The 21,754-nt window shown below is 29.4% G+C and overlaps 1 protein-coding gene across 3 annotated transcripts in view; it reads right to left on the bottom strand.

The window, feature by feature from the left end:
• LOC107439020 (murinoglobulin-2) overlaps window positions 1-20,441 on the bottom strand; it is a 107,346-nt gene extending 86,905 nt beyond the window's left edge. The window contains exons 1-5 of one of the 3 annotated variants that reach the window (XM_016051483.3): window positions 20,094-20,441; window positions 8,806-8,966; window positions 5,247-5,432; window positions 3,682-3,737; window positions 1,418-1,490 (exon numbers count right to left, since the gene is read on the bottom strand). In XM_016051483.3, coding sequence (XP_015906969.1) covers window positions 1,418-1,490; window positions 3,682-3,737; window positions 5,247-5,432; window positions 8,806-8,966; window positions 20,094-20,158 — 541 coding nt within the window. In that variant the 5' untranslated portion in view covers window positions 20,159-20,441. Of the gene's footprint in view, window positions 1-1,417; window positions 1,491-3,681; window positions 3,738-3,825; window positions 3,930-5,246; window positions 5,433-8,805; window positions 8,967-20,093 lie in introns of those variants that run through there. The other 2 variants (XM_016051477.2, XM_043046296.2) reach the window with 2 other exon arrangements.
• Window positions 20,442-21,754: the final 1,313 nt, after the last annotated feature.

Here is a 21,754-nt window from a genome sequence, read left to right as displayed (position 1 = left end):
TATGAATTTTAATACCCAACAAATTGTTATCTTTGAATAATCTTGTTGTATTGTATCAGTACTTTATAACGATAATTTGTCTCTCTGATACCACGCTCACATAACACAATATTTTTCAGGTATTTGAATTACTATAAGCTACTTTCTTATTTTCATTGTCATAGCAAAACTATGTTTTATCTTAAAAAATAATCTTTGACTATCTAATACTTAGAAAATGGTTATTAAGTTTTATATTGCAATGAAAATTTTAACTGTTAAAATTATGTTTGTGTTCCGTTTTGCTCTATAAATATAAATTTTAACAACCAAGAAATTATTGTCTTTGAACAATATTGCTGTATTGTCAGTTCTCTTGTCTTAATGCACAGCACATTTCACATGTATCACACTGCACAATATTTTTGTAAGATATTTTTTCTACATCTACATTTTTGCCTTTTAAATTTTTATTTATGTATCCCAGAGCACAAAATTTTTGGTGTCGAAAACTCTTTTACGAATCGAGACAAATTAAAAAATGGCGACTACTGTTGAAATGAATGACAAGATTTCGCTACTCAAATGAAAACGGAAAACTATCAGAGGTAATATTACTCGTGTTTCAACTGACATTAATAATTCAAAAGATGATTTTTCAATTGAAGATATCAAATACCAAAATTATCTTTACAACTTCAAAAATTCATAACTTCGAACATAAACAAGATATTTTTATTCTGTCTTTTGCATGTATTACTGCAACTAATAAAGTTTTCTTTTTCAATAGGCTGAAAAGTTTTAAGTGAGGATGTGGACACCACAACAGAAAGCTCAATGCGTCTCATGGCCGTATTCGCTCCACATTTTCTGGACTTGTGCTGGGTCGTCCGGCTCCACTTTTATGCAATACTGATCCGGTGCTCATGAAGCTTGTGTGCCATGCACGGATGGAGGGTCTGGATGGTGGGTCTCTTTGGAAATTTGTCCTGAAGTTCCGTTGAACCTGTGTATCTGATTTCGTCTCTATGAACCATGAGACGCATTGAGCTTTCTGTTGTGGTGTCCACATCCTCACTTATAACTTTTCAGCCTATTGAGAAAAAACTTTATTAGTTGCAGTAATACATGCAAAAGACAGAATAAAAATATCTTGTTTATGTTCGAAGTTATGAATTTTTGAAGTTGTAAAGATAATTTTGGAACACCCTGTATATTTGTAATGGCTTAACTACTGCCTTAAACGAAATGAAATTAACACATAACGACAAGGAAAACGATATTCCACAATGTAAAAGCTATACGGATACTGCTGAACTAGCAATTTTTTTTAAGGCTCTTAAAATTAGTCAAAAAAATTATCGCCAACTATGAATAACTTTTCTGCTAATAATGAGAATTTGGCGACGAATTAAAAATGCAATAGTAATTGACTTACCTTCTTTAAATTCTATTTTATGCCACTGAGCCACCCTAATACCACTGGGATCTTCTATCCAAATGTCGCCAACCTAAGACAAGCTTAAATTAGAGGTTGTTATTACAATTTTGTTTACTATACACTACCCTACAGTATTGGAAGAGACACTTTCAGTTTTTGCCACTTTTTTTCTCAAGAAATACTTAGAAGATTATTTTGTAACTTTTGAGGTGTGTTTAGTTCATGCGATTTCTCATAGTTATTAATAATGTTGAAAGCTTTCAGAGGCTTGAGAGCGATGGGTCATAAATTACGAACGAAACAAGTATTTTTGAACATCCTGTGCCAAAAATATAGAAGGAACCTTGTAATTTGTAACGATTACCTTGGTTGTTATTTGCAACATTTGCATAAAATTTCCTTAATCTAGCTTAAATATTTATGGAGGTTTTGATATCTTTATAGAAGAAACTAATATTTTTTGTCTAATGTTTTTTTTGCTATAACTTTAACAAAAGTTAATAATAATATAACAAAACTTTTGAAGTAATTTTAAATTAATAACAAAATTATCGTTTAAAAATTTGAATTTTTTAAAAAAAAAATTGAGGTATGAGCATTTAAAGTAATTCTTTCCTATTGCGCATGCGTGAAGAAATTTAAAATAAAATCATGATTTTGTAGTGAATCATGTTTGGTAACTAATAAAAAAATCTAATTTGAATATCTTGGAGATACAAAAATTTTCTAGCAATTTTTTAAGTAGTTTTTGTACTTTTTAAAAGAAAACTCTAAATGATAAAAGGATTTCACATATTTTACTTAGTATCATGAAACAAAATCTATTAATAAATTATACCTAATCCGTAATGAATCATCCGTATGACAAAATGTGATTCTCGAAGGAAAGAAAACATACTTTTAGATTGATAATCCAACACGATGCCGGTGTTATTTTTAATAAATCCTGTTTAACAATACACGATAAAATTTGTGAAAAACCCTTTATCATTAAGGCTTTCTGTATAAAAAGAAACACAAAAATTGCTCAGAGAATTGTTAGAAATATTTTAAAATTTCAAATCGGATTGTTTTCATTAGTTTCTAAAAAAACCGCACTACATTGAGACGAAAAATTTTTTAAAATTTTTTCGCTCGATCACATTAAGAAGTAGTCACTTAATGCTTATATCTTGTGCAATTTGTGAAGAATCTTAAAATGATAATTTTGTTATTAATTAAAAATTGCTTCGTTTAATTTTGTTGAATATTTTTATGTTACAGCAAATAAACATAAGACAAAGGATTAGTTTTTTTATAAATTTAATAATGAAGCTTTAAGGCATTAGAATATTTAAAAAAAAGCTCTCCTACAAAATTAAAATAATCTTTATTATCTTTTTTTAAATAAAATTTGAGTATCTTGCTGGAAATAATTAATATTTTATCATAGAATAATATCTGCATACATTTACATAAACTAATTTAAATTTTATATTACGATATTTTATAACCTTTATTGAACGACCAACCTAATTTTGCCTTTACGATTACGAATGTTCAAATCCGTAGCCTTGTAATTTTGAACTCAATCCAGAATACAAGGGAATCCTTGCTCAAGTATTAGGCGAAATTCACCTTCGTGGAGGACTTTTTTGATGGAACTAACGTGCATTTGCGTTACATGGAAAAGAAAACCCCGGAAACCTCCCACGGCTAGTCTGGCAGTAGGGAGACTCTATCCCATGATCCGTTTACCACTGAGGAGATTTTGCGTCAGCACTGTGGTCGGTGTGAACCGGGTGCGGAATTCGAATCGACCAGACATCGCTGGGATTCGAGCCCGTTCACCTCATTGAAAAACGAACGTTCTATCCTCTAAGCCACCTCTCTATATTTAGATATTGATAAATGTACATCCTGCAATGAAATTTTGAAAATTAATCATGCTTTTATGCTCCCTCCAGAGATTACATTAATTGAGTTTGCCTCGTGTACCCACAGTCTCGGCATAGCAGAATATGTATGCCATTAAGACGGAAGTGATAAGAAACTAGTAAAGTATTTTTTACTTCTGTTGCATTAGAGAATATTTAAAACATAAACTTACTCGCAATCGCAAATTTTATTTTGAATAAACTTTTCCCTAACTTAAATTACTAAATATTCTTACATAGAATTTTTCTCTGTTATTGAACTGAGAACTAGCTTTAAGGACGTTTCTTTATGTTCAAAATAAATGTTTATGTTCACTTACATACAAGTATGAAATGTTTACTCACCGTATTTGGTTCTAGTGGTCTCAACTGATTGTCCATTGGTAGAATTCTGAACTTGACTGAAAAACAAACACGATATTTGAGTTTTTCATAAAAATAAAGTTTCTAGAGATTAATACAAATTCATGTTCTCACTGATACACTTACTCTAGAGATTATTATCCTTTGTTAAGAATTCGTGTTAATTCAACAAAGCATCTAGCACAATAAAAATTAATTTCTGAAATCACATTTGATAACTTTTAATGCTTGTTCTCACTGATGCACTTACTCCAGTGATTGTTTGTCAAGAATTCGTGTTAACTCAACAAAGCAAATAGCATAAGAAAAATTAATTCTTGAATCATTATTTGATAATTTTTAAGGCATGTTCTCACTGATGCATTTACTTCAGTGATTATTAATCTTTGTCAAGAATTCGTGTTAGTTCAACAATGCAAATATCATAATAAAAATTAATTCTTGAATCATAATTTGATAACTTTTAATGCATGTTATCACTGATGCTCTGACTCCAGTGATTATTATCCTTTGTCAAGAATTTGTGTCAATTCAACAAAACAAATAGCATAAGAAAAACTAATTCCTGAATCATTATTCGATAACTTTTAATGCATGTTCTCACTGATGCAGTTACTCCAGTGATTATTATTCTTGGTCAAGAATTCGTGTTAATTCAATAACGGAAATACCATAAGAAAAATTAATTCTGGAATCATTATTTGATAACTTTTGATGCATGTTCTCACTAATGCACTTACTCCAGTGATTATTATTCTTTATCAAGAATTCGTGTTAAACAAAGCAAATAGCACAAGAAAAATTAATTCCTGAAATCATTATTTGATAACTTTTAATGCATGTTCCCACTGATGCACTTACTCCAGTGATTATTATTCTTGGTCAAGAATTAGTGTTAATTCAACAAAGCAAATAGCATACGAAAAAATAATTCCTGAATCATTATTTGATAACTTTTTTCAAATGATTTTGTATTGTTATTGAAACTAGAATTGAAACAAACGAAAATAAAACTGTAACACGTGATGTTTGTTCACTTAACTATTTGCAATTAATCGTGTGCGCGTAAAAAAAAAATCACTTCTATAATTTTTGATCTATTATTCGGATTTTTACTCGCAAGGACTTAATTTTAATTCTTCGAGAACTTAACCTGAAATATGCCTGATTAATTTATGCAGACGAAATCAAACACATAAACGTATTTTATCTGATTATAAATAAGTTTTTTCAACGAATTTAGACTTTTGATCGTCAAAATATGAAGGGTAGCTGCGATCTATAAAGTAAGGTAACCATGGTTTTAGCAGGAGAATGGGCAAAAGTTTGAACCCTTTAATTTCTACTTTTTGCGTATTTCACCATATCTCCAAGAGTAAATAAAAGTTAATTAAAAGCACATTTATAAAATTTTGAATCAAAAGATAATTCTACATAAAATTTGTTTTAGAATTATTTATTATTTAATGTCGGTCAAACTTTCGATCAAAATTGTTGGGATAATACTTTCCAGATTGCATATGATAGAGAGGAGTATCATGTCTCACCTATTTGGCCTGGTTTGTAGATCGGCTTGTCTGTCTGTACAAAAGTAAGAACGGAGCTGTGACGTATGTGTACTTCTTTTTCTGCCTTTATTCTGTAGCCATCGCTGAAATTTCCTTGAACCTGTAATTTTGCTTTTGAGACAGCTGGAATCGGAGGCACTTCCATTTCAACCCACATATTCATATCTACAAAAATTATAAAAGAAAGAAAATATCGAATAACCAAAAATTAACGATGCAATAAGAAAAATTAAATGCTTTTTAAGCAGGGATGTCATTAGTCATTTAACTCATGAGAGACTACTGTTAGTTGATATATTAGTTATAAACATAATATTATAATACTTAAATTACAATATTATATTATTTATATTATAATATTATATTACTTATATTGTAATATTATATTACTTATATTATAATATTATATTACTTATATTATAATATTATATTACTTATATTATAATACTTCTATTACATTTAAAAACAGATGAAGTACTAAAATTTTCTTTTAGACAACTTCAAATTTACTTTGTATCTTAATTAATTTTTTAAAAACTATATAAGTAAGCTTGAATATGCATTTATTTACATTGTATTTGGGTTTAACGGATTGAATCGAATCGAACATTAAATTTAAATAATAGTACTAGGGAACAATTATTATTATCCTTATTATTATTTCTACGAGAAATTTGAACGAATCTTAGATATATCCGGGTGGCTGATTTCTAATCGGTTTATCTCTACAAGTGACAGTTTCTATGCAATTTAATAATATATTCCTATCCAGGATTGTTTTAAATTCATTCAAATGGATACTAAGAGTCCCCACATCTTTGATACGTAGGGAGTGCTAGGAAGAAGGTGATAACACACTTTAGTTTTTGAGTTATTTTCTGATATTATTTCCTGATACGTTAAGACCATATGTTTCTAGAGTTATTTTTAAAGGAACATACAAGTGTACATGCATGCATATAAGCCTACACGTTCTTTTTAAACTTGTCCATTCAGACAAAAAGTAAATTAAGCTCAAAATTATATTTTGAAAGAAAAAATAGCTTTTCGAACAAAACTAACCTCAGAATTGAAATCCTTACACCCAAATTAGGTAATCCTTACACCCGAATTAGGTAAGATCAGGTACTTTATAAATTATAACCGTCCTTGAACAGTTGATCCAATTTGGGGTTTACGACTGCTAATGTTCAACTCCGTAGCCCTGTAATTTTGAACCCAACCCAGAAGACAAGTGAAACCCTGGATCAGATATTGGGAGAAATCTTGCCATCGTAAAAGACTTTTTTGATGGAACTAATCCGAATTTGGTTACATGGAGAGGAAAACAATGAAAACTTCCCACGGTTAGCCTGACAGTAAGGGGACTCTAACCCATGATCGGTCTATCACTGAGGATACGTCAGCACTGTGATGGGTGCAAGCCGGATGCTGAATTCGTATCGACCAGCCATCGCTGGGATACGAACCCGGTTTACCTTATTGGCAGGCGAATACTGAGTCATCATGGCTCAAGATCAGGTACTTAATATAAATGCAACAAAAATTGTTTTTTCCGAGTGTAGATTATAAGGGGCTTTTTGCCGGTGCTCTTTTTCCAGTGCTTTTGCCCCCTCTTTTTTTTCCGGAGTCTCTTTTGCGGGATTCTTTTTAAAAAATAAAAGTTACTAAAAGTTTGTCACTACTCAAAAAAAGGGGCTCTTTATCCTCTTGCTATCTTAAAATTAAATTTCTTTATTAGGCATTCAAAGTAACGCTCCTTTCGTTTCGCCCAAAATTTCCCTTTGTTTTCCGCTGCTTTAGTCTAATCTAATTATTAGATCGAAAGTAATTCAAGGTATTTCCTTTCTTTTAAACCACTCCAATGGAATTGAATGCGAAAACAGGGGTGGCAATAACTTCGCTCCCTGCAAAAGATTTTCAAAAGTAGAAGAGAACTACAATGAATAAATAAATAAATCTGTCATAGTTGTTTCTCTATTAATCTTTTCAAGGGAGTTTGTATACAAACTATCTCACTTACTTTTGGCAGCAATATAAGCCACTAAAATTCTAATAGCTTTTATCTTTTCAAATTTTTGGTTTGTAACCAACCACTTTAAATATTTTAAAATATTATTGAATATTGTAACCCTCATCACTTGGAAGGTTCAAACGATGGTGGCTTTTTTTAAACTAAATTTTAGGTTCAACTTTTTCTGTTCCACAATGTGATAAATCCTCACTAAAAATGGCTTTTCATGTAAATTATTTATTTTTAGAGTTTAACAAAATCGCTTTTAATCAAATTAAGAATTTTAGACTAAAACAAATAGTCGTGCTGTTAGGAAAATGTCTTGATTATGTGGATCAAGATGGCATTTTCCCGAAACATCTAACATCATTACGAAGTGAAAATACCAATGCAATCTATCATCAATGCTTTGTGGAAACATCTTTGAGAGAGATTCTAACATCAGAATGAAAGGTCTTATATCAATGGGTAAAATATAACTTCAATACGAAAGATCTAACATGATTGCGATATGGATACATCAATACGAAAGATCTAACATGATTGCGATATGGATACATCAATACGAAAAATCTAACAATAATACTTTATGGAAAAAAATCTATACGAAATACCTAGCATCATTACGAAAGATCTTATAACAATCTGAAGAAAAGCATCAATACGAAAATTCAAACATCAATACAAAGTGGATTTGTCAATGATAAATATTTTATATCATTATGAAATGAAAACATCAATGCTAAAATCTGACATCAATATTTAAATTTAAAATTAATACGAAATATCTAATATCAGTACGAAAGATCTTATATCAATACGAAGTGAAAACATCAATGCGAAAAATATAACCTCAATATGAAATATTTAACCTGATTGCGATAGGGAAACATCAATACGAAAGATCTAACATCAATACTTTGTGGAAAAATCTGTACGAAATACCAAACATCAGTAAGAATCTAAAGAAAAGCCATCAATACGAAAAACCTAACAACAATACAAAGGATGTGACATGATTATGAGGTGGAAACACGAAAGATCTAACATGTTGTATAGATAGTACGGAATTAATGCGTAAATACAAGAAAATTTAAGATCAATACATAGTAGAAACATCGACACAAAAGATATTATAACAATCTGAAGTGAAAGCACCAATACGAACGATCTTTTAATTATTTCAATTTTTTTTATTTCCAATGCCCATCTATGTTAACATTTCGTCAATTCAGGCATTTTACTGGGCAGATTTGCTGGCCACTCTTTCAGGGTCACCCTATTAGGTGGGTCAACGTTGCTCCCACAGTAAGGACAGATAGTACAGAGACAAATAGTACATCCATGCCTTGCCCGGGATTCGAACCCAGAACCTTTCCGATGCATGGCCAGTTCCCTGATTCTTACACAGTCCGGTTGGCCTAAGAAAGATTTAACTCAATGCAAAAATTCTAAAATTCAAAAGATAACGCATCCATTTTAATTTGATGTTGAATTTTAGGGTAAATTATCATTCGTACTTACTATTTAAAACGTTGACTTCACTCTCAGCCAATAAGGTGTTCGTGTAATAGTTTAATAGTTTTAAAGAGACTACACCTCCAGGAGGGACATCAAACGCTGTGAAGGTAAAGTATTCTGTACTTCCGGCATCAATTAACTTTGGAGCCGTCAGAATAAATCCCCTGCAAAAAGAAACAAAGCTATTAAAATTATGTACTTCGAAGCATTTGCTTTTATACCAAACTGGTGGTACGCGTACCATTTTGGCACCTGAAAATATAACAGGTTACAAGCAAGAATTAAATATTTAATCTTGAATTTAACAAAATATCAGACACGAAAAAAATCTAATTATTAAGATTTTACTTCTATAGCCTATTTGGAAAAAAAATATCAGGTAAATCTTTACAAAATTCTTGTACTATTTTTTTTAATTCCTCACCTTTTTTTTTTTTTTTACTCAATCAAAACTTGGGTTTTTTATTCAATCAGAGCTGATTAGCCAGTTACAATTTTGAAGAAGGCTATGGCAACCTTCTGGTTTCCTTATTTCTTCACAAACTCCTATAAAGAGGTTGGAAAGGTTGTCAACTAAACACAGACCTTTTCTACAGTACATTTTTCGGTGATTTTAGGCTTTTACCCATTAACACCCAATTGCTAGGATGGAAAATATGTTTTTACAGTGCAGGTACAGGAGAAAATAATGCGAACATTTCTATACTAACTCTATGTAAACATTCTATCTTTCAACAGCAAATGTTTTTAAGATTTTACTGAGCAAAACTATTTGCGCAGTTTGAAAGATCATGCTCGAAGCTATTTGAAACAAAGTAATTTTTACCCATGTAAAATTCGGATCGACTAAATCAAGGCGGTTAATAACTTCACTTATCACATGGAACTGGGTACCTGTTCCGAAATACTTACTCTTTCTTCGTAAAAGTCAGTAAGGTAGATAAATTACATAAAAAAAGTGAAATATTCCTAATGGAAGAGGATATCGTTGTTCCTTTTAATTAGACTTTAAAGCAGGACGTAAATTTGAAGTGAATTTGATAGTAATCAATAAGACTCCGATATTTATAAAATAATGCTTTTAGAATTATGTTGGTATTAAGATGTTGAATGTCAGAGAAGCCAAGCAAGTATTAGAAACCCATAATTCGAGTAAATTTTGATTACACGAATGATAACAAAAATTAACTGTTTTGTTATAAATAATATTTCATCAAAATATGCGACGCATACTGAGAAAATTTTTTGGTCAGACGGGCAAGCCATGTAAAATTAGAGTGGCATTGAACGTGTTAAAAAAAAGAAAAGAATCTTTAAAATTCTTACGCTCATCTTACTCGATGCAAATTTTGTATGAAAAAGAACACCATTTCTAAAAGCTTCCAGCATGTTTTTTTAACCCTTTCTGAAGCAGTGGTAAGTATACTTAGCACCAATTTTTAAAGTCTATGGTGAACTTTTTTACCACTTTTAATTTAGGTTTCCATTCGTTAATAACTTCAACTTTCTTGAAGTGCGCTTGAATGAAATTGGCAACCATTTTTAAGTTTAAGGAAACGTTTAAAAGTTACAAAATGCATAATTCCTTTAGAAGATATTGTAGCATTTATAAAAAAATTACCATAAATAAAGAAAATAATAAAAGTCAATAAGTTCCTAATAGGTCATGTTAAATATGCTTACCACCAAAAATTTCATAAACTAAATGAGTTTTTTTCCTTACATCAATTACTATTCTTATAGCAATTTCAATTCCAAGAATACTTTCGTTTACCTTTACTATAAATTAAAGTGTTAAATTGTACCCACAATTTGGCGATTAAAAATCTTTCAAAACATTCGTTGCAAAAAGAAAGATTCTTTACATAGAACAAATATAGAAGTGCCCTACATTATTTTGTCCTGTAACTGCACATTAATATTTGTATCATGTGGATATTTTCTTGTATTCAATTTTTAATTAGCTAGTATTCAATTTTTAAACAAATCATAATTTTATAATTACAGATCTTAAGTGGAAGATGTTACTAATACATCATAAAAATATATATTTGTGTACAGTCGTCATAAAAAAAGAAACACCCATATAACTTTTAAAACGGTTGCTCGGATTATCTCATATATCGCAATATCTTATAGGATTCCTTTAAAATATGAATTACAGTTAACTGTAACCATGGTGGAATACATTAATTTTGACACAAAAATGCAGTTTTTTGAAAAAAACTGATTACTTTTTTTTTTACTTTATTCGATTGAGCATGCGAAAATAACCCCTGAAGCCAAATTGTATAAAATTCTGACAAGCCCCCCTCTAATGAATATTTGGAATAAAAAGTGAATGCAGGGGTCAAAGCCTTTACAGAGCTCTAAAAAAAATTCAAAAACCATAGCTCTAAAACTGTCAAACAAGCAAAATACTTTAATTTAAAAATAACAGCTGAACCTTTTTCAGAACTAAATATCAATACTTATATTGTTAACACAACGCGATAGTTTAAATAACTCGTTTTTATCGAAAACAACCACTATGCATAAAAACACAACTTATTACGTTACAACCACTAAACTAGCTTTCTAACCGTGTGTTTTAATTTTAATAGGAGTTCTCGACCTCAGTGAATGGAATGTCGCCAATTTTTCGACACAAGTTGAAAATGCATCACTTAATTTAAAAATTAATGGAATACAACTCGCTAGTAATTGCACTTTAAACATCTCATTTGCAAAATAAAATAAAACCCACACAGCGGCGTTAATAGGTTACATACAGATACATAGGTTACATAGCATATACAGATTAATATGCTGAAATCTGGATGCAACGAAATTATTTAATTAATATGTATTAATATTGGAAGACACATGGGCACCTTGTTAGGATAGACGGAAAATTTCTCAGAATGTTTTGTTAGTTTTGGGTTTGAGAGAAAATCCCAAATTACACACGGCTTCCAATCATTTCGGTGTTATAATCTCACGTTCCCTATTTCTTATCTTTCTTTAGAGGAGATTTCTGAAAGAGATTATCGCTTGATGAACCCAATAAATATCAAGGAAAATATTTTTGCACACAATTTAGATCAAGGTCTCTCTCCTCTTACTTGAGAATTGTTCCGAACTTTTTCAAAACTGATTAGCTAACTAGAGAAAATCCCTTTTTTTTTAGTGTTTTATAATTTTAATGAGTTGTGTAGAATTAACTCTTAGAGGAAATAGCACAAAATTAGAAGAAAAAAAATGCGCTTAAATGCTATGCTTACTTTTCTGAAAATATTTTATAAATTGGTAAAAAATTTAAACTTGCATAATTTTTGTTAATTCTGGTACAATTTAACCCCATAAAGAGTTACTTTAGTTTTTAAAATATACAATGAGCTTTATTTTTTATAAACAATATGCAAACAATTTATTTTTTGCAAAAATAGTTGGATAATAATATGCATCAGGCTACCACTTCATCTTCTTTATACACTGTAGAGACGAAGGTCGTCTCACTAAATCGCGTGAATGGCAACGAACGTGTTAAATGCATTGCTGCCAACTTTCACGATTTCTGCTACAGAATAAAGAATTTCTGCTAAAAATTGAATGGTAGCTAACATAAGAAAATACCCCCATGATACTAATAATAATGTACAGTTACAGAACAAAATATTGTGGACACTTCCATATTGATTGTATGTAAAGAATCTTTCCTTTTGCAACGAAAGTTTGGAAAAAACTTTAATGGTAAAATTGTGGGTACAATTTAACCTTTCAATTTCTAGTAAAAGTAAATGAAAGTACTTTTAGAATTGAAATTTTTACAAGAACAGTAATTGATATAAGGAAAAAAACTCATTTAGTTTTTAAAAATGCTATTTTTTTTGGTGGTAAGCATATTTAACACGACCTATTAGGAACTTATTGACTTTTAGTTTTCTGTATTTATGACAATTCTTTTATAAATGCTACAATGTTTTCAAAGGGAATTATGCATTTTTAAACTTTTATACGTTTCCTTAAACTAAAAAATGTTTGCCAATTTTATTCAATCGCACTTCAAAAAAGCTTAAGTTATTCACGAATGGAAACCTAAATTAAAAGTGGTAAAAAAGTTCACCATAGACTTTAAAAATTGATGCTAAGTATACTTACCACTGCTGTAGCAGAGTAAGAGTATTAACAATTTTTAAAGATTTTGCTAATGCTAGTTTGCTACTTTGCTAAAATAGCTAATAAGTAAAAAATTTTGCTGATTTCAAATCTAACATTAAAGCATAAAACTTACTACCACAAGTAAAAATCATAAGAGTTTGGAGGTATTTAAATACTATAAATATTCACCACAATTACATAAATCTTTATCAAATTATTGAGATGATCAGGAAAGCTTCATGTTATCTTCTTCATAAACATGAAATACATAATGTGACAAAAACTTATAAAAGTGACTAAAATAGCGTTTTATACCAATTTTATCCATTTGTGTCCATTTGTAATGCATTCTAGTCCAACTCAGTAGAAATCAAATTTAGAGCTTCAGAAACATTTATTTTTGTTGCAGAAGCATCTTAAAGGTCACCGGAATCAAGAAAAATAAATGATTATTAAACCAGTTGTTTAGTGTAACGTTCTTTAAGTGATTGGATAATTCCAAGGTTGAAGCTTGCTTGAGAAAATTGCACTCCAAATATTTCAATTGAACCCTTTTGAAGGCCGTGGTAAGTATACTTACCACCACGTTTTACCACTTTTAATTTAGGTTTCCATTTTTCAATAACTTTCTTGAAGTGAGTTTGAATAAAATTGGTAACCATTTGTCACTTTTAAAAAACGTATAAAATTTATAAAATACATAATTCCTTTTGAAGTTTGTAGCATTTGAGGAATTTATTTTATAAATAAAGGAAAATAAAAGTCAGTAAGTTCCTAATAGGTCATGTTAAATATATTTACCACCAAAAAATGGCATTTTTATAAACTAAATGAGTTTTTTTTATATAAATTACTGTTCTTAAAACAATTTCAATTCCAAAAATACTTTAATTTACCTTTACTAGAAATAAAGGGCCCGTTAAAGGGTTAAGCTTCCTTCTCGTGCTTTGGCCATCCTACAACCCTTCTGATTTTGATTCACGGCAGAAATTTCTTCTTTCAGACCAAAGGACAATAAGATAGAATAGAAAGAATGCCAGAAAAGCTAAAAACGACTAATGAACAAGTCTCTTAAAAAAAGAATCAGAAAAACTTCCTGCTGGCTTAGTAAAGGGGGGAAAATTTTTGATCTGTTAGAAAAACGTAGAGTACGGGATTTTCATAAAATGTGTAACGTTTTGCGATACATTTTTCTTAAAATCTGGGATAATTTCACAATATCGGTTTAGGGAATTTTTACACACAGGCGAAAAATAACGTAAGATACGGAAAACGGACAACGTAAAACCGGGGTTGTAAGCTAGAGATTCATTAAGAAGAATGAACAAATTGGATATGTATAAGCATATAAAACAAATTAAAATTTCTTATATAAATATAACACAATGAAAATTTTGTCTCCAAATATGCAAAATGAATGATGCCTGATGCCAAAAATGCAAAATGAATCGTGTACTTTCGCAGACAAAACTTTTTTTAAAATTTAGCATGTAAGTCATGTAAAAATTTATTATGTAAGTCATGATGTTAGTTAGGATTGAATAATGAGATAAGTAAAATAAATATAAAGGAATTAAATTTTTACCACTTTTTATATTTTTAGTCGCTAGTTGGATATTAAAAAAAAGTTTAGTGATAATCCGTAAAAAAATGCACATTTCAATAATTTTAAATGTTTTTATTAGTTTGACACATGGATTGAACTCCCGTCTAGCCTTCAAAGTAATTAATCAATGCCTTATTAATTTTTTCATTCTGTTCTTATTTATCAGTTCCTGATAACATCTTCGAAATACTGAAGATGTTATCATAAATTAATGGAGTTTCCAGTCAGTTTTTTTTCCTCACGTCACTTATAAAACTAGAAATCTTTTTTTTTCGGGTTCAAGGTCAGACATATTTCAAGGGATTTTCATGTATATTTTCAATGCGTCATCTACTCCGAAGGTGGAAGTTACGGCAAGTAAATATTCTCGAACAATTAATTCTGATTAAAGATCTATCTTCGGATAATCACTAAACTTTGTCAATGAAATCACAATCAGAGCCACCAATCAATTTTTTTTTTAAAAATCAGATTTTTTTCAATTCCTACTATTATTCCTACTGTTATTGCTCCCTATATATATTTATGTATCTCGCTCAAATTTTCAATCGTTAATAAAATACATTTTATTCATTCACTGAAATTCAAATACATTTTTTTAAAACTTGTAGTGAACGACGTTTGCTGTTAATACAGTTTTTTCGAGTATTAATTCATTAATTAAATAAGGATGAGCGAAAAACGAAATCGAACTTGTAGTGAACGACGTTTGCTGTTAATACAGTTTTTTTGGAGTATTAATTCATTAATTAAATAAGGATGAGCGAAAAACGAAATCGAACTTGTAGCGAACGACGTTTGCTGTTAATACAGTTTTTTCGAGTATTAATTCATTAATTAAATAAGGATGAGCGAAAAACGAAATCGAATTTTCTGATTAGTTAAGCGTTAGTCATTGTATTAAATTTTACTTTAAGTGATTTAGTTCGTCACACATTTTAAAGATAACATCAGTGATAATTTTTAACTATTTGAACAAAAAAATAGTTTAATAGCGCGTATTTAAATATTTGATTATTTTATATTCTCTGTGTCAGATAAATTCAGTAAAGAATATTACGTGATAGCACGTGTGGTCCACGTCCCCAAATTTAAACTTTTATAATTATCTGATACCGTCATTCGGGGCTACTTTGTGCAAATTCGAATTTGGCATTATTCAAGTGTTGCTATTCAGTATTATGTTTATTTCACGTTAAAAATTTGAAGATAGAAGTCTCTTCTATTACTACAAACATTTTTTCGAATTTTAAAACAATCTCAGAGTGTGTTTCGTTCATCCAATGTCAACAACTTTCCGAGGACGTCGGATGTCGAAAAGTGTGCGTGGAAACTTTAGCTGTGAAATGCAAAGACGTTGATAAAAAAATCGTCGTAAGTGCAAAATTTTTTATTTATATATTAATAAACAATTATATCATGTTAGCGTTAAAAAATTTGAAAATTAATAACAAATAAACGGAAAATGAAAAAAAAATGCACTTTGGGGCTACTTTGTGCAAAGTTTCATTAGTTTTTTTTTCGACAGAAAAATGGTCAGACGTTATAAAAAAATACCTAGAACGAAAAACTACCGTGATTACACTTTAGAAAAGCTGCAACTCTGTTTGCAAGCATTTGCTGGTGGTATGTCGATTGCAGAAGCTTCTCGGAAGTACAAAATCCACAGAAATACTATCTCTAATAAAATTCACAAGAAACACGTGAAACTTCCTAGTAAACTATTATTTTTCTTCTACAAAGATTTTTTCTAATGAATTAATAAAACGATTTAACACATAAAAATATATTTTATAGGACATCAGGTGATTTTGACAGAAACTGAAGAGCAAGTTCTGTTATGTTTATTCAAGGATGTTATGTTCAAATTTAACAATATTATAAATGTTAATAAATATGTAATAATAATTATTTTTAAATATATGGTTTCCTTTTGTTTAAACTCAAATGTATTGAAATAAACATTCTTTTTAAGAAAAAATTCTTCACAAAAAAAAAAATGGTTTTTTAACGCTGAAAACTATTTTTAAACTAATATCTTTACATATCTTGATGTTTTTGTCTTTAAAAATGTCAACAATTAACTTTTTTAACAATTTTATATCAATATTTTACTAAAAACATGATTATTAAACTGAATTCCTATTGCTGCACAAAGTAGCCCCATTTGGGGGCTACTTTGTGCAAGGTATGTTTTGACTTATTATTCGTAAATATTACATACAAATAATGCCAATATTTATCAAATTCACTCGTCTGAGTCCAGTTATGAATATAATATAGATAAATTTTACTAAAGTTTGAATTAACATAGTTTTTTTACATGTCAAAGTTCAAAAACTGCGAAATCCTGCACAAAGTAGTAGAATGGCGGTACCACGCGCCTTTTCTTTTCAATTTCTACTATTAGTTCACCCTCTCCTATATATATTTATATATCTTCATCAAGTTTTCTATCGTTAATAAAATAATTTTTATACATCCACTTAAGTTAAAATAAATGTTCTTGAATTTATAGTGGATAATATTTGATGTTAATAAAGTTTTTTTCAAATATTAATTCATAAATTAAATTTAATTAATTAATTTTAGTTTTATATGAGAGAAAAAATTGTAATTATTTAATAAAAAGTAACTAAAATAAAATTTTTCTTTGTTGATCTAAGTAAGAATTGATTTTAATTTTTTTTTATATATTATTTACTTTTAATTTAAATCAGACTGTTTTCTACCTAAAGTAGATTTTATGGAATTCCTTTTATTTAACTCGAGTTTCGGAAATAGCAAAAAACAGACGAGAAACAAAAAAGTAAGGGCGAATCATTTTTGAAAGATGCTGCAGGGAAAGTTCTAGTAGTATAAACATTTCTAACAAAAGCGAATCAGAAAATTTCATTTAGTTTCAGAAAAGTATGAATTTTTTTCATAAATAAAAAAAATATTTTAAGGTAAAAAACATTTTTTGATTAACAAACGAATTAGTTTTTTCATTTATTACATATACATCTAGCTTCGTTTTACTTCACATTACACATGCACTTCATTTTATTACGTATTAGTAATTCGGCTGAGGATGTATAACTTTTTTGTAAAAGAATTTCTTCAATTCAGTGAATTTTTCAGATATGAGGCAAAGTAAAATGCATTAAAACAACATTAAAGAAACAAAACCTTGAACTGTATTGTAGTGGTTTAAAACCAAGCTGTACACCCCTTCCTATTTTTGGCATTATAAATCCAACTCTGTTGAAAAAAGGCACGCTTCTTCCGAAAAAGTTGGTTTTGGCGTATAAATAATTTTTTTTTTTTGCTACTATTATAAAAATTATAACAGTCATTTTTTACCTGTTATAAAAATAAGACATTTCTCCAAAACATTACACAGTTAAAATCCGACCAAAGTTCAAAAGTTATTTCGAGTAACACGTTAGTTCGGGGGCCCCTTTTTTTAAATAAATAAAATTTTAATGGAACACAAATATTTTTAATTTGGGGTATAAACCTAGAATTTTTTTTTTCTTTTCTAATGGCAGGCACTGAATTTGAATCTTTGCCTATACTATGGCAGAATTGTTGCTCATTTCGCGTTACCCAGTGGGCACCTGTGAACCAAAGTCACGGAGGCGAGCAACATTGCCCACGCCACACTGCCACAAACCCGTTTATAGGATGGGCCACATTCACACATCATACACACACACAACAGAGGACAGCACAAAGAGAGAGAGAGAAACATCCATGCCCAGAGAGGGATTCGAACCCGCAGCCTATGGCTTCGCAGTCAGGCACCTAGAAATTTAAATTCAGTTTAAATGAAATGGGCAGCCCAGTCACATCCGATCTAGTGACTGGTACCGGGGGTTGGGGAACACTGCCCTAAGCCACCACGGCTCTTATCAGACGTGTAACGTACGAAATCAGACGTGTTCGACAGAATAAGACATCGTTGGACATTAGGATATGTTGTTGTAAAAAGAATAAGATATGATACATTCTGAAGCTCTCAAAGGACATGCAAACTTTCACATTTCAGAGTTCATTCAAAGCATTTCAGAGTGGTAACATACTTTATTCTTTACTTGAATTTTTAGTATATTAAATTTGATTTTAAAGAAATTGGCTCCCCCGACTTTTATGAATATAACAGTTTCTTTGCACGTGGAAAAACGTACTTAAAATTCTCTGTAAATGAAATAAATGGATATTAACAAAAAATATGTTCTCTTCGATTTTTTTTATCTCATTTTTTACTATTTATATCTTCATAATCTTGATGAATGATGCGTTCAATTACAGCGTTTGGAAAAGGACGAAAAAAGTTGCTTTCACAATTTGAAATGTAAATATTTATGAATTCGTGTTCGAAGCCTGTTTTCATATATTTTAAATCACGTGTTTTCACATAAAATATGGTGAAACAAAATTTCACATTATAAAGAAGAAAAAAAATACTTCACACAATCACAAAAATGTTTCATCCAACAAAATTTAAGACATACTACACTAAAGGACAGATATTTTACCACCACTCCAACAAATCTACTACCACTTTTAAATTTTTGTTAGGCCTGTGGGAAACATTTTCAGGGTAAATATAACTAAAAACTGGTGACTAGTTTTTCTCAAGTAATCTTATATGGTTATCTTCAATGTAAAATTTTTCTCACTAATATTACGAAATTAATAATAACTTAGGCAGATAAGAAGATTTTAATATAAGTATATTTTTCAAAATTTAAAAAGAAATTTCCAGATTATGTTTGTTTGAAATATATCTAGTCTAAATTACTAAAAATTTAGAATAATTTTTTTTATCAAAAAGCTCTTTAATTATCATGGTATTATTATGTCAATTATATGATTTATTAACCCTTTCGGGAACAATGAATTCCGATTAAAAATTTCAGTTAGTTAGGCAGTATTTTGTTCAGTAGTCAGTTGGATAGAGAAGTATTGTCTAAGGTCGAACTGGCATAGCTGCCAACTTGCTCGGCCGTTGAGAAATTTTTTTTTAGTGGTAGTAACATTAGTGTTTCGGCATATTAAATCTTGAAGTTTCAAGCTTCAAAAAATTTCTTTAAAATACCACGACAAATCAATAAGTCAAAAACATGTATACATAAGATCTATTGGCTGTTTATGCTTATACATGTCTTAATAGTTTTGTGATTAGAAAATTCTTCCAAACTTAATTATAGTTTTACTACCAGTTTGTAAAATATTTTTCAATGACCGTATAAATTGGCAGCTATGCAGTGGCAAATGCCATTATAGACAATTCGCTCAAAGAGAAGCTAATACTACGTGCTAATACTCATTGTTGTATAAAGAATAGTGGTTTCCAAACGCTTAAAAAGCAATTAGCTTTACATTAATAATGGTTTGTAACACCTTTAGAATCAGTGTTGCCAGACTGGTTGCATTGTACTGGAAAGGCTTAAAGTCATAACTTAATCTTTAGGAAGAATTAGTTCTAGATTCTTCAAAACTTAGAACAAGATGAAGTAGAAAAATACAAAATTCATAAAATATGGTATCTTCTCACCTTTTGGCGAAACACATTGTCATCCATAAAAGCAGGCACTGCAAGCGTAGAAAAAGTTTAAACATTTTCGATGCGTTTAATTTTCAATAATTCGAAGAAAAAAAGAATTCTCACAAAGAACTCATTTGGTTCACCTAAAACGCCGTTTGGCGATATTTTCTTTATAGATATTATATTCAATATATATATAGAAACGTGTTGTAGAAGGACCGAAACTTAGTTGTTTTTGTTGTTGGGAAAGAAGTGTTTGAGAAAGTGTAATTCCTGAGTTACTTTTATCTTGATATCCATCTGATTTGACCAAAGTTCGGAGGTCAGCTGCACGTGATGAATCGCAAAGATTTTGCTGTCTTTCCCCTCCTCCGCCTCCCTCTTATGCGCATTTCTAAAAAGAAAAGAATAAAAAATAAAAAGATCTATAGGAAATCAATAAATGTCGTTTAAGTTCCTCTTGTCGAAAACTTCCCGGAAAATAATTGTAATATAACGAGAATTCTGATTTCCATCTTTTTCACTCAAAAGCGAAATGAAATCTGTTATATTTGAAATCGATTGTCGCAATAAATACGCTATTTCTGCTTTTTTTTTTTTCAGGAAAGGCGAGGTAAATGACATTTTCAATTTAAAAATAATAATAATACGTAGTATTAAAAATATCAGATCTCAATATTCTTTTTCATAATATGATGAGGGTGCTAGTTTTGTTAAGAAGTGTTAAGTTTTGAATGCTTATTTTAGAATTTGTAAATTCATTTATGTATACTTTAAGCAACAGCCAGTTGTGAAATAAAACAAATTTAAACATCATTTGTCTTGCGTAAAGTTTTCTGTTTTATGAATTCATATCAAATATAGAACTAAGTAAATATTAGATAACCGCAATTAAATATCAGAAATCATTTTTATTATATTAAATTACATAAAAAATTATATTATTATATTATATAAAACTACTTATTATATAAAAAAAATTAGTAAAATAAACCACATACTTTTGTTATAAACGAAATAAAAATTTGATTACTGTGTTAATTGGCACTTAGAGCCATATATGGCAGTACTTTTACTTTCGTTACTTGAACCGCCGGTACAAGTAAAAAGTACGTACTTTTACTTGTACTTCGTTACTTTTTAGATTTAGTACTCTTACTTGTACTTTCGTTACTTTTTTAGGGAAAAAGTACAAGTATTTGTAACGGAAATATCGAATGAAATTGTTACTTTTTTCTAAAACTCGGTAAGCTTTCTAAAAATAAAAAAAAATTAAATTAAAAAGAATGCTTTATGTTTTTTTAATTTATAAAATTAATGTGCAATATATATGCATTCACAGCTAACTTCGTGATTAAATACTTTCTGTTTCAACTTATACTGCACATTCAATTATTTTTTACTAGCTCAAAGATCACAAAGCTATCTGAAACCCCGTGTTTGCTTTGTTTATGTTTGTGCTTTTAAAACGCGTCTCTAAAGAGTAAAACAATTTTAAATCAATGGTAATTTAAATAAATAAAACTAATAAACTAAAAATTAAAATCAATAGATAAAATTTCTTTTTCGGGCAAATCCATAAAAAGTTTGATATTAAAATTATATTTGATTTTAAAATTATATTATACGATTAGATATTAAAATTATATTATAATATTCTTCCGAATTTA

The sequence above is a fragment of the Parasteatoda tepidariorum genome, chromosome 10, assembly GCF_043381705.1.
Source record: "Parasteatoda tepidariorum isolate YZ-2023 chromosome 10, CAS_Ptep_4.0, whole genome shotgun sequence".
In the NCBI taxonomy this organism is placed as follows: Eukaryota; Metazoa; Arthropoda; class Arachnida; order Araneae; family Theridiidae; genus Parasteatoda; species Parasteatoda tepidariorum.
The sequence above is the reverse complement of the archived record's forward strand: the minus strand, read 5'-3'. Positions and strand labels throughout refer to the sequence as shown.